Raw genomic sequence first — 13828 nt, 5'->3', positions numbered from 1 at the left:
CAAGAGGTGTGGACCGGACCTGGACTGCAGCTGGCCAGTGCTGACTCTGTAGCAAAGGAGCGAGAAGACGACGGTTGGCTGAGAGGGAATTACACTGGAGCGGTGGTGCCCCGAGGTGCAGAGCAACAGCCGTCTTCAGCAATAACAAGGCCCACCCCCAGATATCCCATAGCCTCTCCTCCTGTCTTCCTGGGCAACCAGATGAGGCCGAGCATCTTCTCAGATGGCAACCACCATGGAACAGACCTGGGACTGAAACACAGGCCCCGTGAGTAAAGTGTTTTCCTGAGACAGTACCAACCTGGGTGGAACACGGGGACTAGAAAACACACCCACAGAGCCAGGAAACTCCTAGGGTGGGGCTGATCCAGAGGACCGCTCTACTGAGCCTAAGATGCACCTAGCCATCAGGGGATCACCAGCCGATAGACAAAGGAGGCCAAGAGGCTACAGCCAACAACTAATCGTGCTGCGAATACAAACCCACAGGAATAAAGACAGGGCCTGAGGCACAGGGTCTGGGAACACAAATCAGACTCTCCTCTGCAGAGGAATCTGGCAAGGTCAGAAACAAACTCCCACAGGGTTGTTCCCTTCACCCGATAACATAAACTAAGGTTGGGGCTTGAACTCAGTGAACACCTCCAGCCTCTATCAAGTGCCCAAGGTTGATAGGCCACACCACTCCCTGCTGGATAAAGACAGAGAATAGCGGCCTAGTTGAGCAGACACAGACTACCCTGTGACTTAGGCAGGTGCAAACCCCTGGAGTATCTACTTACTGCAGACAACTGACTGGGTCACAGCCCTGTGGGGCTAGCAGCGACTGGGTGTGACAGAGCTGCAAGGTGGGGAAGGAGGCATCAATCTTCCCAGACTGATCTATTTACTGATGGCTCTTCCTGACTCCACGCAGCACTGGAGCAAACCATTTTAGAGCAGTCACCAGACCCCTGTGATCCAGTTCCCAGGGACCTCTTCAACTCTCCAACCCGAGGCAGCTGCTGACTGAGACAATTGATTTGGACATTTTGAACTGAGTCACTCACCTGGGGACTATCCAGGTGGTGCCCTGGGTGTGTGGTTGTAGGAAGGTTTGATTTTCCTTTTCCATTTGTTGCCTGTGGTGGGTGGGGTGACTTAATTGCTGGTATTTCTCCACAGCTGAGACTTCAACCCAGAGTAACTGTTTCACTAGGGTCACATAGAAACCAGCTGAAAACAAGTCAAAACTACTTAGCCCCTCAACACCAAACAGGGCCCCAGTTTCTCAGGCCACAGCACTGTACGGGTCAACAACAAAACACCAGAGGAAAATCAAAGGGAGTAAAACAATCATGGGGCGGAATCAGCGAAAAAAACTCTGGTAACATGAATAACCAGAATAGATCAACCCCCCCCAAAAAAAAGATACGGCAGATGTAATTGAAGATCCCATTCACAAACAACTGGCTGAGATGTCAGAAATAGAATTCAGAATTTGGATGGCAAACAAGATTAACAAAATAGAATTAGGAATTCGTGGAGAAATTCAAAAGCTGTCTCAAGAATTTAACGAATTTAAAGACAAAACCACCAAAGACTTAGACACACTGAAACAAGAATTTGCAGCCCTCAAAGATATGAAAAATACAGTAGAATCCCTTAGCAACAGAATGGACCAAGCAAAAGAAAGGATATCCGACATCGAAGATAAAGCCTTTGAACGCTCCCAAACTCTCAAAGAGGAAGAGAAATGGAGAGCAAAAATGGATCACTCACTCAGAGAGCTCTGGGATAACTCGAAGAAGGCAAATATCCGACTCACAGGAATTCCTGAAACAGATGAAGTGGCCTCACTGGGCGCAGAGGCCCTTCTGCATGAAATGATGAAAGAGAATTTTCCAGACATGCCAAGAGAACCTGAAATTCAGATAGCAGATAGCTTCAGAACCCCAGCACAACTCAACCCCAATAAGACATCCCCCAAGCATATCATAATTAACTTCACTAAAGTTAATATGAAGGAGAAAATTCTCAAAGCGGCCAGGCGAAAGAAATCTATTACCTTCAAAGGGAAGAACATTAGAATGACTGTAGATCTCTCTGCTGAAACTTTTCAAGCCAGAAGAGGGTGGTCATCAACGTTTAATCTCCTCAAGCAAAATAACTTTCAACCCTGGATCTTGTACCCAGCTAAACTGAGTTTCATTTACGATGGAGAAATTAAATACTTTAATGACATACATATGCTAAAGAAATTTGCCATAACCAAACCAGCTCTTCAGGATATTCTCAGACCTATCCTCCATAATAACCAACCCAATCCTCTACTACAAAAGTAAACTCACTCAGAAACTTTGGATCAAACTCCAACTTCCACAATGGCAAAAGGATTAAAAATGCCCACTGGACTTTCGAAAAACTCAATACCCCAAATTTCACCAAACTTATCAATACTCTCCATTAATGTGAATGGCTTAAACTGCCCTCTAAAGAGACATAGGTTAGCTGACTGGATACAAAAACTCAGGCCAGACATTTGTTGCATACAAGAGTCACATCTTAACTTAAAAGACAAATATAGACTCAGGGTGAAAGGATGGTCATCCATATTTCAGGCAAATGGTAACCAGAAAAAAGCAGGAGTTGCAATTTTATTTGTGGATACAATAGGCTTTAAACCAACAAAAGTAAGGAAGGACAAAAATGGTCACTTCATATTTGTTAAGGGTAAGACTCAATATGATGAGATTTCAATTATTAATATCTATGCACCCAACCAGAATGCACCTCAATTTATAAGAGAAACTATAACAGACATGAGCAACTTGATTTCCTCCAACTCTATAATAGTCGGAGATTTTAACACTCCTTTGGCAGTGATGGATCGATCCTCCAACAAAAAGCTGAGTAAAGAAATTCTAGATTTAAATCTAACCATCCAGCATTTAGATTTAGCAGACATCTACAGAACATTTCATCCCAACAAAACTGAATACACATACTTCTCATCAGCCCACGGAACTTACTCCAGAATCGATCACATCTTAGGTCACAAGTCTAACCTCAGTAAATTTAAAGGAATAGAAATTATTCCATGCATCTTCTCAGACCATCATGGAATAAAACTTGAGATGAGTAACAACAGGAATCTGCATACACATACAAAAACATGGAAGTTAAATAACCTTATGCTGAAGGATAGCTGGGTCAGAGATGAGATCAAGAAGGAAATTGCCAAATTTCTGGAACAAAATGACAATGAAGACACGAAATATCAGAACCTCTGGGACACTACAAAGGCAGTTCTAAGAGGGAAATTTATAGCACTGCAAGCCTTCCTCAGGAGAACGGAAAGAGAGCAAGTAAGCAACTTAATGGGACATCTCAAGAGACTGGAAATGGAAGAACACTCCAACCCCAAATCCAGTAGAAGAAAAGAAATAACCAAAATCAGAGCAGAACTAAATGAAATTGAAAACAAAAGAATAATACAACAGATCAATAAATCAAAAAGCTGGTTTTTTGAAAAGGTCAACAAAATAGATAAACCTCTGGCCAACCTAATCAGGAAAAAAAGAGTAAAATCTCTAATCTCATCAATCAGAAATAACAAAGATGAAATAACAACAGACTCCTCAGAAATCCAAAAAATCCTTAATGAATATTACAAGAAACTTTACTCTCAGAAATACGAAAATCTGAAGGATATTGACCGTTACTTGGAAGCACGTCACCTTCCAAGACTTAATCAAAATCAAGTGGAAATGTTGAACAGGCCCATATCAAGTTCGGAAATATCATCAACCATACAAAATCTCCCTAAAAAGAAAAGCCCGGGACCAGATGGTTTTACGTCAGAATTCTACCAAACCTTTAAAGAGGAATTAGTACCTATATTACTCAACATGTTCCAAAAGGTAGAAAAAGAAGGAAGACTACCCAACACGTTCTATGAAGCAAACATCACCCTGATCCCCAAACCAGGAAAAGACCCAACAAGAAAAGAAAATTATAGACCAATATCACTAATGAATATAGATGCAAAAATATTCAACAAGATTCTAACAAACAGAATCCAGCAACATATCAAACAAATCATACATCATGACCAAGTTGGATTTATCCCAGGGTCTCAAGGCTGGTTCAATATACATAAATCTATAAATGTAATTCAGCACATAAACAAATTAAAAAACAAAGACCATATGATTCTCTCAATCGATGCAGAAAAAGCTTTTGATAACATCCAACATCACTTTATGATTAGAACACTTAAGAAAACTGGTATAGAAGGGACATTTCTTAAACTGATAGAGACGATCTACAGCAAACCCACAGCCAATATCATATTGAATGGAGTTAAATTGGAATAATTTCCACTTAGATCTGGAACCAGACAAGGCTGCCCATTGTCTCCATTGCTCTTTAACATTGTAATGGAAGTCTTAGCCACCGCAATTAGGGAAGAAAAGGCGATCAAGGGTATCCACATAGGGTTAGAAGAGATCAAACTTTCACTCTTCGCAGATGATATGATTGTATATCTGGAAAATACTAGGGACTCTACTACAAAACTCTTAGAAGTGATCAAGGAATACAGCAGTGTCTCAGGTTACAAAATCAACATTCATAAATTGGTAGCCTTTATATATACCAAAAATAGTCCAGTTGAAAAAACAATTAAGGACTCTATCCCATTCACAATAGTGCCAAAAAAAGATGAAATACTTGGGAGTTTATCTAACAAAGGACGTGAAAGATCTATATAAAGAGAACTATGAAACTCTAAGAAAAGAGATAGCTGAGAATGTTAACAAATGGAAAAATATACCATGCTCATGGTTGGGAAGAATCAACATTGTTAAAATGTCTATACTACCCAAAGCAATATATAATTTCAACACAATCCCCATTAAAGCTCCACTATCATACTTTAAAGATCTTGAAAAAATAATACTTCGTTTTATATGGAATCAGAAAAAACCTCGAATAGCCAAGACGTTACTCAAAAATAAAAACAAAGCAGGAGGAATCACACTACCAGACCTCAGACTATACTACAAATCAATAGTGATCAAAACAGCATGGTACTGGCACAAAAACAGAGAAGTAGATGTCTGGAACAGAATAGAGAACCAAGAGATGAATCCAGCTAATTACCGTTATTTAATTTTTGACAAGCCAATTAAAAACATTCAGTGAGGAAGAGATTCCCTATTTAACAAATGGTGCTGGGTGAACTGGCTGGCAACCTGTAGAAGACTGAAACTGGACCCACACCTCTCACCATTAACCAAGATAGACTCTCACTGGATTAAAGATTTAAACCTAAGACATGAAATTATAAAAATACTAGAAAAGAGTGTAGGGATAACCCTTGAAGAAATTGGGTTGGGCTAGTTCTTTATGAGAAGGACCCCCCGGGCAATTGAAGCCGCTTCAAAAATACACTACTGGGACTTGATCAAACTAAAAAGCTTCTGCACAGCCAAGAACACAGTAAGTAAAGCAAGCAAACAGCCCTCAGAATGGAAGAAGATATTTGCAGGTTATGTCTCCGACAAAGGTTTAATAACCAGAATCCACAGAGAACTCAAACGCATTAGCAAAAAAAGAACAAGGGATCCCATGGCAGGCTGGGCAAGGGACTTGAAGAGAAACTTCTCTGAAGAAGACAGGCACACGGCCTTCAAACATATGAAAAAATGCTCATCATCTTTAATCATCAGAGAAATGCAAATCAAAACTACTTTGAGACATCATCTAACTCCACTGAGACTAGCCTATATTACAAAATCCCAAGACCAGAGATGTTGGCGTGGATGTGGAGAAAAGGGAACACTTTTGCACTGCTGGTGGGAATGCAAATTAATACATTCCTTTTGGAAAGAGATATGGAGAACACTTAGAAATCTAAAAATAGATCTGCCATTCAATCCTGTAATCCCTCTACTGGGCATATACCCGGATACCAAAAATCACACCATAACAAAGATATTTGTATCAGAATCTTTATTGCAGCCCTATTCATAATTGCTAAGTCATGGAAAAAGCCCAAGTGCCCATCGATCCACGAATGGATTAATAAATTGTGGTATATGTGCACCATGGAATATTATACAGCCTTAAAAAAAGATGGAGACTTTACCTCTTTCATGTTTACATGGATGGAGCTGGAACATATTCTTCTTAGTAAAGTGTCTCAAGAATGGAAGAAAAAGTACCCAATGTACTCACCCTTATTATGAAACTAATGTAGCTTCACATGAAAGCTATAACCCAGTTACAACCTAAGAATAGGGAGAAGGGGGAAAGGGAGGGGAGGGAGGGTGGAGGAAAGTGGAGGGAGGGGGATTAATGGGATTACACCTGTGGTGCCTCTTACAAGGGTATATGTGAATCCTAGTAAATGTGGAATGTAAAGGTCTTAGCAAAATAACTAAGAAAATGCTACAAAAGCTATGTTAACTAGTTGATGAAAATGTGTCAAATGATCTATGAACTAAGTGTATGGTGCCCCATGATCATACTAATGTACACAGCTATGATTTAATAAAAATAAATAAATAAATAAATAAATAATAAAAAGGAACTCTGGGCTCGGCACCTATAGCACAGTGGTTACGGTGCCAACCACATACACTGAGGGTGGCGGGTTCAAACGCAGCCCAGGCCAGCTAAACAACAATGACAACTGCAACAAAAAAATAGCCAGGCATTGTGGTGGGCGCCTGTACTCCCAGCTACTTGGGAGGCCAAGGCAAGAGAATTGCTCGAGCCCAAGAGTTTGAGCTTGCTGTGAGCTGTGACATTACACTCTACCAAGAGGGACATAGTGAAACTGTAGGAAAGAAGGAAGGAAGGAAGAAAGGGAAGGAGGGACTCTGTACTATTATTACCTTTTGGGGTCAAGTCTGACAGCTACCAATCTTGCAACACTCTGATTTGTACCACTTTCCCTGTGATACGAAATAGTGATGTCAACGTGGTTGAAAAGGCAGAAAGTATTCTTTTTGTTGAATTCAGGCTGCAAAAAAATTAAGGAAATTTTAAAGTTTGAACTTTTCCTAGAAACTAAAAACAGCAAATCTGGTCACGGGATAAAAACTAAATATACTAGTTCTAAGAAAATTGAGCTAAAAATTAAGCATATTTAACAGCATATGTGTTTTTTTTTTTTTTTTTTTTTTTTGTAGAGACAGAGTCTCACTGTACCGCCCTCGGTAGAGTGCCGTCGTGTCACACGGCTCACAGCAACCTCTAACTCTTGGGCTTAAGCGATTCTCCTGCCTCAGCCTCCCGAGTAGCTGGGACTATAGGTGCCCGCCACAACGCCCGGCTATTTTTTGTTGCAGTTTGGCCGGGGCTGGGTTTGAACCCGCCACCCTCAGCATATGGGGCCGGTGCCCTACTCACTGAGCCACAGGCACCGCCTTAACAGCATATGTGTTTTTTATAAGAGTAAAACTGAACCCATGAGGATTTGGACTAAAATTAAGATATTAGTCAATTCTATAGTCTTAAATAGTTGTAACAGAGGAATAACACTGCAAAATTATAAATTCATATGTGCATATATATTGGGGGGAGGTTTAGCCACACAAAACTGTGAAGCATAGCAAATTAACTAATAAAATACTACCAGCATATAAAGGTTAAGCTTATCAAGAATTTAGCCTTTATCTATGGTAAAAGGAAGCAATGAAAAAATAGGAAACATTTCAGAATATTAACAGTAATTTCCCTGGGTGATAAGTCAATAATTTTTGTTGTTTCTTCACACTTTTTTGTGCTTTCCAATTTTCCCCCCAACTTTTCTATGAGGATATACTATTTAAATTTATAATGAGAAGCATCAAACTGACAAAAAGTAAATTTAATTCTCCCTAGTAGCCAAGTGTTGGGCAGTTCATTCCTAGCCACAACTCTGAAGATAATTATCCAAATTTCCTAAATCAATGCTTCTTAAACTTAAAAGTTCAGACAAATCACCCAGGGATCTTATTAAACTATAGATTCAGATTCACTAGATCTGAGGTGAGGCCTGAAATTCTGTCTAACAAGTTCCCAGGTGAGGTCACTGCTCCTGGTCCCAATCACACTTTGAGAACCACTGCTCCAGTCCAAAAGAAGAACACTTTTTTTTTTTTTTTTTGAGACAGAGTCTCACTCTGTCACCATAGGATTGTGTGCTGTGGCATCATAGCTCACAGCAACCTCAAACTCTTGGGCTCAAGTGATCCTCTTGCCTCAGTCTCCCAAGTAGCTAGGACTACAGGTGCCTACCACAATGTTAAGCTAGTTTGTCTATTTTTAGTAGAGTTGAAGTCTCGCTTTGCTCAGCTAGTAGATTTGTATATACTGGTCTGAAAGTATACCTATGATATATACTAATACAGAGAAAAACCATAGCATTGTGGTGAAGGATATAAAATCACGGTCAAACTGCTTAGGTCCAAAGCTTAGGTATCTCCTATACTAACTTAAGTGACCCTGGCTACATTATAACCTCTCAGTGCCTCAGTTTCTGTACCTATAATGAAGAGATCAGACTAACACTCACTGAGGGGCGGCGCTGTGGCCCAGTGAGTAGTCCACCAGCTCCACTTACTGAGGGTGGCGGGTTCCAACTGGGCAACAAAAAAGTAGCCGGGTGTTGTGGCGGGTGCCTGCAGTACCAGCTACTCAGGAGGCTGAAGCAAGAAAATCGCCTAAGCCCAAGAGCTGGAGGTTTCTGTGAGCTGTAACACTATGGCACTCAACTGAGGGTGACAAAGTGAGACGCTGTCTCTAAAAAAAAAAGAAAAAAAAATACTCACTGGGAAGCCAAAGCAGGTGGACTGCCCGAGCTCATAGGTTTAAGAACAGCCTGAACCAAAACAAGACCCCATCTCTAAAAATAGCCAGGCATTGGTGGTGCCTGTGTGGCTCAAGGAGTAGGGCGCCGGCCCCATATACCATGGGTGGCAGGTTCAAGCCCAGCCCCAGGACAAAACTGAAAAAAATATATATATATATATGTTATTTATATAAGTTATTAGCCGGGTGTTGTGGCAGGCACTTGTAGTCCCAGCCACTCGGAAGGCTGAGACAAGAGAATCACCTAAGCCCATGAGGTGGAGGTTGCTGTGAGCTGTGTGATGCTATGGCATTCTACTAAGGGCCAAAAGTGAGACTCTCTGTCTCTACAAAAAAAAAAAAAAAATTGTTTTTAAATAGCCAGGCATTGTGGCACGCACCTCTAGTCCCAGCTACTTGGGAGGCTGAGGCAAGAGAATCACACGAGCCCAAGAGTTTGAGGTTGCGGTAAGCTGTGATGCCACGGCATTCTACCGAGGACGATAAAGTGAGACTCTGTCTCAAAAAAAAAAAAAAAACTAATACTCACCAGACAGGGTTGTGTGAAAATTAAATGAACTCATGAAAAGTATTTCAACCACTGTTTGGCATGAAGTACTCAATAAAATAGGTAAAGGCCCTTTTCAGGCGTCCTCAGACTTTTTAAACAGGGGGCCAATTCACTGTCCCTCAGACCGTTGGAGGGCCAGACTATAGTTTAAAAAAAAAAAAAACTATGAACAAATTCCTATGCACACTGCACATATCTTATTTTGAAGTAAAAAACAAAACGGGAATAAATACAATTCACACCACTTCATGTGGCCCGCGGGCCGCAGTTTGAGGACGCCTGATCTAGATCCTGCCTGTCTCTACAGACTCATCTCCTGCCACAGCCTCTACTTCTAAGATGTTAAATTACTAAAGAGAATTCTTTATTCTGTGCTCCCATAGCACTCAGCTCATATCCATGTTGTCTCTTACATCAGATTGTGGTAGGTACACATATATTTACATGTTTATATATCCTGGTAAATTGCATTCCCTAGTAGATCACAAGGCTAGGAATTTAGTCTGTGTCATTTGTTCACTCACCCATTCAACAAATATTTTTGATAATCTACTATGTGTCAGGCACTTCTTAGACTATATCCTCGGAGTTGAGACCCTATAGATGCTCAAAAACAGACAATACATAGCTTGGTATCGTACAAATAGAACAGAATTTAGATCAAAAAACACTGGGTTGGGCCAGGTGCTGTGGCTCACACCTGTAATCCTAGCACTCTGGAAGGCCAAGGTGAATGGATTGCTTGAGCTCAGGAGTTTGAGACCAGCCTGAGCAAGAATAAGACCCAGTCTCTAAAAAATATCCAGGTATTATGGCAGGTGCCTGTATTCCCAGCTACTTGGGAGGCCAAGGCAAGAGGATTGCTTGAGCCCAAGAGACTGAGATTGCTATAAGGTATGATGCCAAGACATTCTACCCAGGGAGACAAAGTGAGACTATGTCTCAAAAAAAATAAATAAAAAAAAAATAAAAAAACACTGGGTTGGAATGTAGATTTTGCCTCATGCAATCTTTTGTATGTCAGTTAATCTTTCTGAGTTCTGGTTTTCTTAGCCATATGATATGGAAAGATCTAACACAGCACGTGTGACACAGCACAGAATAAGAAGGTCATTAAATGTTAATTTCCTTCCTACTCCAGATGTTAAAATTATGCATTATTAATTAAAGTAGGCCTTGGCAACATATGGAGACCTCATCTCTACAAAAGATTTTTTTAAAAGTAGCCAGGTACAGTGGCACCTGCCTGCAGTCCCAGCTATTTGGGAGACCAAGGTGGGAGGATCACTTGAGGCAATGAGTTCAAGCCCAGCCTGGGTAACATAGTGAGCTCATCACTGCAAAAAAAAAAAGGGGGGGGGGAGGGGAAAGGGAGGAGCAAGGGAAGGGAAGGGAAAGGAAGGGAAGGGAAGGGGAAGGGGAAGGGGAGGGAAGGGAAGGGAAAGAAAGGGAAGGGAAATTATCTTGGTGTGGTGAAGGGTGCCTGCAGTCTCAGAGGCTGAGGCAGAAGGATCACTAAAGCCCAAGAGTTCGAGGTAGCAATGAGCTATAATTACACCTCTGCACTTCAGTGTGCGCAATAAAGTAAGACTCTGTCTCTGAAAAAGAAACAAACAGCAACAACAAAAAGCCCTTTAACTAGATTTTAAATTTTAATTTTATTTGGACCAAAACTCTAACTAAATAAAGCATAACACACATCTCTTTAAAAGCAAAGTGAACTGACAAGATCATAAGGAACCACCATACCAAATTCAACGTGAAAGCAGGAAGCCAGAGAGGTCATCTGTGTGGGAAGCACTGGTGCGGCTATCGCCCTGAGGACACCTGCTGACCGGAACAAACTTGGACTAGGCAGCCTCAAGGGATGAAGAAGAAACAGCTCTGGGCCCAACCCCCTCCCAGGTGAAAAGGCTAACAAACACGAGACCCTCTTGCACGTGAAGCCAAGACCACCTAACCCTCTCAAAAGGCAACACCTTTGGTGTAAAGGTGAGAAAAACATAATCCAGCACACTACAGGGACACTACCTTGATGGGAAAACTGTCAGAAAGAGGAAACATTTCTTGACAGTTGTGGCCACAGGCCAGCCCTAACATAAATTTGCAGGCTAGATTCACCATCACCTAGGTAGCCCCAGGAAGTTCAAGTTGTGAATTTGCTTTAAGTTAGTCCCAGACTTGTATTTCTCAAAGTAATGAAAGTCCTCTCTGAAGCAAAACACTTCAACCCTAGGACTCAAAGAAATCCTACTTCCAACAACAGTAAGTATATAGTTTAAAATAATTAAGCACACAGGGAAAAACAGATTCATAAGCAAGAACTGGTGAAACGAACCTGCAAAAATTTCAGAAACAGAAGAATATCACAGGCAGATATTAAATTAACTAAATTTAAAATATATTTAAAAGAAATCAAAAGCTTGGAAGTGTACACATTAAATAGAAAACTATAAGGCTGGGCGCGATGGCTCATGCCTGTAATCCCAGCACTTGGGAGGCTGAAGCAGGTGGATTGCCAGAGCTCATTGGTTCGAGACCCCCCATCTCTAAAAAATAGCCAGGCATTGTGGCGGGCGCCTGTAGTCCCAGCTATTTGGGAGGCTGAGGCAAGAGAATCGCTTGAGCTCAAGCATTTGAGGTTGCTGTGAGCTATGACAGCAGTGCACTCTACCGGGGGTGACAAAGTGAGACTCTGTCTCAAAAAAGAAAAAAAATAGAATATTTAACATAGCTTTAATTATTTTTGGAAAGACAGGGTCTCGATACGTTGCCCAAGCTGGTCTCTAATCATTGGCCTCAAGCAATCCTCCTCCCCATCTCCCTACCTAAGCTCCCAAAGTTCTGGGATTACAGGCATGAGCCACCATGCCTAGCCCTAACATGGTTTTTAGTGGAGTCTGAAAAAGAAAGAAAAAAATATCTGAAAATGGTAAAGAATTCCAGAATCGATATGAGATACCAATACAGGAAACCCAGGAAATTACAGACAGGATTAAAGACAAACACCGGCTGAGCATAGTGGCACCTATGATTCCCCACTACTAAGGAGGCTGAGGTAGGACTTAGACATTACAGTGAATTATGATGTTGCCACTGCACTCTGCTCTAGTCAGGGCAAGAGAGCATGTGTCTGTCCCCATCCCCTAAAAAATCCATAACTGGATACACAACAATGAAATTGCATGAGACCATCTAAAGAATAAGGTGACTAAAAAGTAGGTATAAATAAAAGGATTACAATAAAAATACAGACTCTCTTAAGTATTAGCGGAATCACAGCAATACAAATTCAGACCACAGAGGCTGAGCATGGTAGCTCACACCTGTAATTCTAGCACTTTGGGAGGCCAAGATGGGAGGATCTCTTGAGCTCAGGAGTTTGAGACCAGCCTGAGAAAAAGTGAGACCCTCAGTCTCTACCAGAAATATAAAAATTAGCCGGGTGTTGCAGTGGGTACCTGTAGTCCCACCTACTCAGGAGGCTAAAGCAGAAGCATCGCTTGAGCCCAGGAGTTTGAGGTTGCTGTGAGCTAGTCTGATGCCAGGGCACTCTACCCAGGAAGATAGAGTGAGATTCTGTCTCAAAAAGAAAGAAAAGGCCGATGTGAAACTTGGTAAATGGTCTGTGAAGCTAGTGAATGATGCCCCATGATCATATCAATGTACACAGCTATGATTCAATAAAAAAAAATTTAAAAAAAAAGAAAGAAAAGGCTGGATGGAAGTGGAAGACATTATTCTTAGTAAAGCATCACAAGAATGGAGAAGCATGAATCCCATGTACTCAATTTTGATATGAGGACAATTAATGACAATTAAGATTATGGGGGGGAGGAAAAGCAGAAAGAGGGACGGAGGGAGGGGGTGGGGCCTTGGTGTGTGTCACACTTTATGGGGGCAAGACATGATTGCAAGAGGGACTTTGCCTAACAATTGCTATCAGTGTAACTTGGCTTATTGTACCCTCAATGAATCCCCAACAATAAAATAAATAAATAAATAAATAAGAAAAAGAAAGAAAGAAAGAAAAGGTAAGGGAAGGAAAGGGGAGGGGAGAAAAGAGGAGGGGAGGGAAAAGAAAAAAGAAAAGACAGGAGGGAAGCGCCTGTGGCTCAGTCCGTAGGGCACCAGCCCCATATACCAAGGGTGGTGGGTTCAAACCCAGCCCCAGCCAAACCGCAACAAAAAAATAGCCAGGTGTTGTGGTGGGCGCCTGTAGTCCCGGCTACTCAGGAGGCTGAGGAAAGAGAATTGCCTAAGCCCAGGAGTTGGAGGTTGCTACGAGCTGATGCCACAGCACTCTACTGAGGGTGATAAAGTGAAACAGTCTCTAAAAAATAAAAGAAAAAGAAAAGAGGATCTGTGCCTGTAGTCTCTAAAAAAAGAAAAGAAAAGAAAAGAGGCTCCATGCCTATAGCTCAGTGGTTATGG

General features: G+C 41.5%; 1 protein-coding gene across 1 annotated transcript in view; it reads right to left on the bottom strand.

Moving 5' to 3' along the window:
• Nucleotides 1-13828, bottom strand: part of LOC128577361 (transmembrane 9 superfamily member 2-like) — a 143264-nt gene that overhangs the window by 95690 nt on the left and 33746 nt on the right. The window contains exon 6 of the mRNA XM_053579573.1: nt 6885-7012. Within this exon, the coding sequence (XP_053435548.1) occupies nt 6885-7012 (128 nt within the window). The remainder of the gene's footprint in view (nt 1-6884; nt 7013-13828) is intronic.

Source organism: Nycticebus coucang, chromosome X, assembly GCF_027406575.1.
Source record: "Nycticebus coucang isolate mNycCou1 chromosome X, mNycCou1.pri, whole genome shotgun sequence".
NCBI lineage: Eukaryota > Metazoa > Chordata > Mammalia > Primates > Lorisidae > Nycticebus > Nycticebus coucang.
Note: the sequence above shows the minus strand (reverse complement) of the source record. Positions and strands in the feature narration are given on the sequence as shown.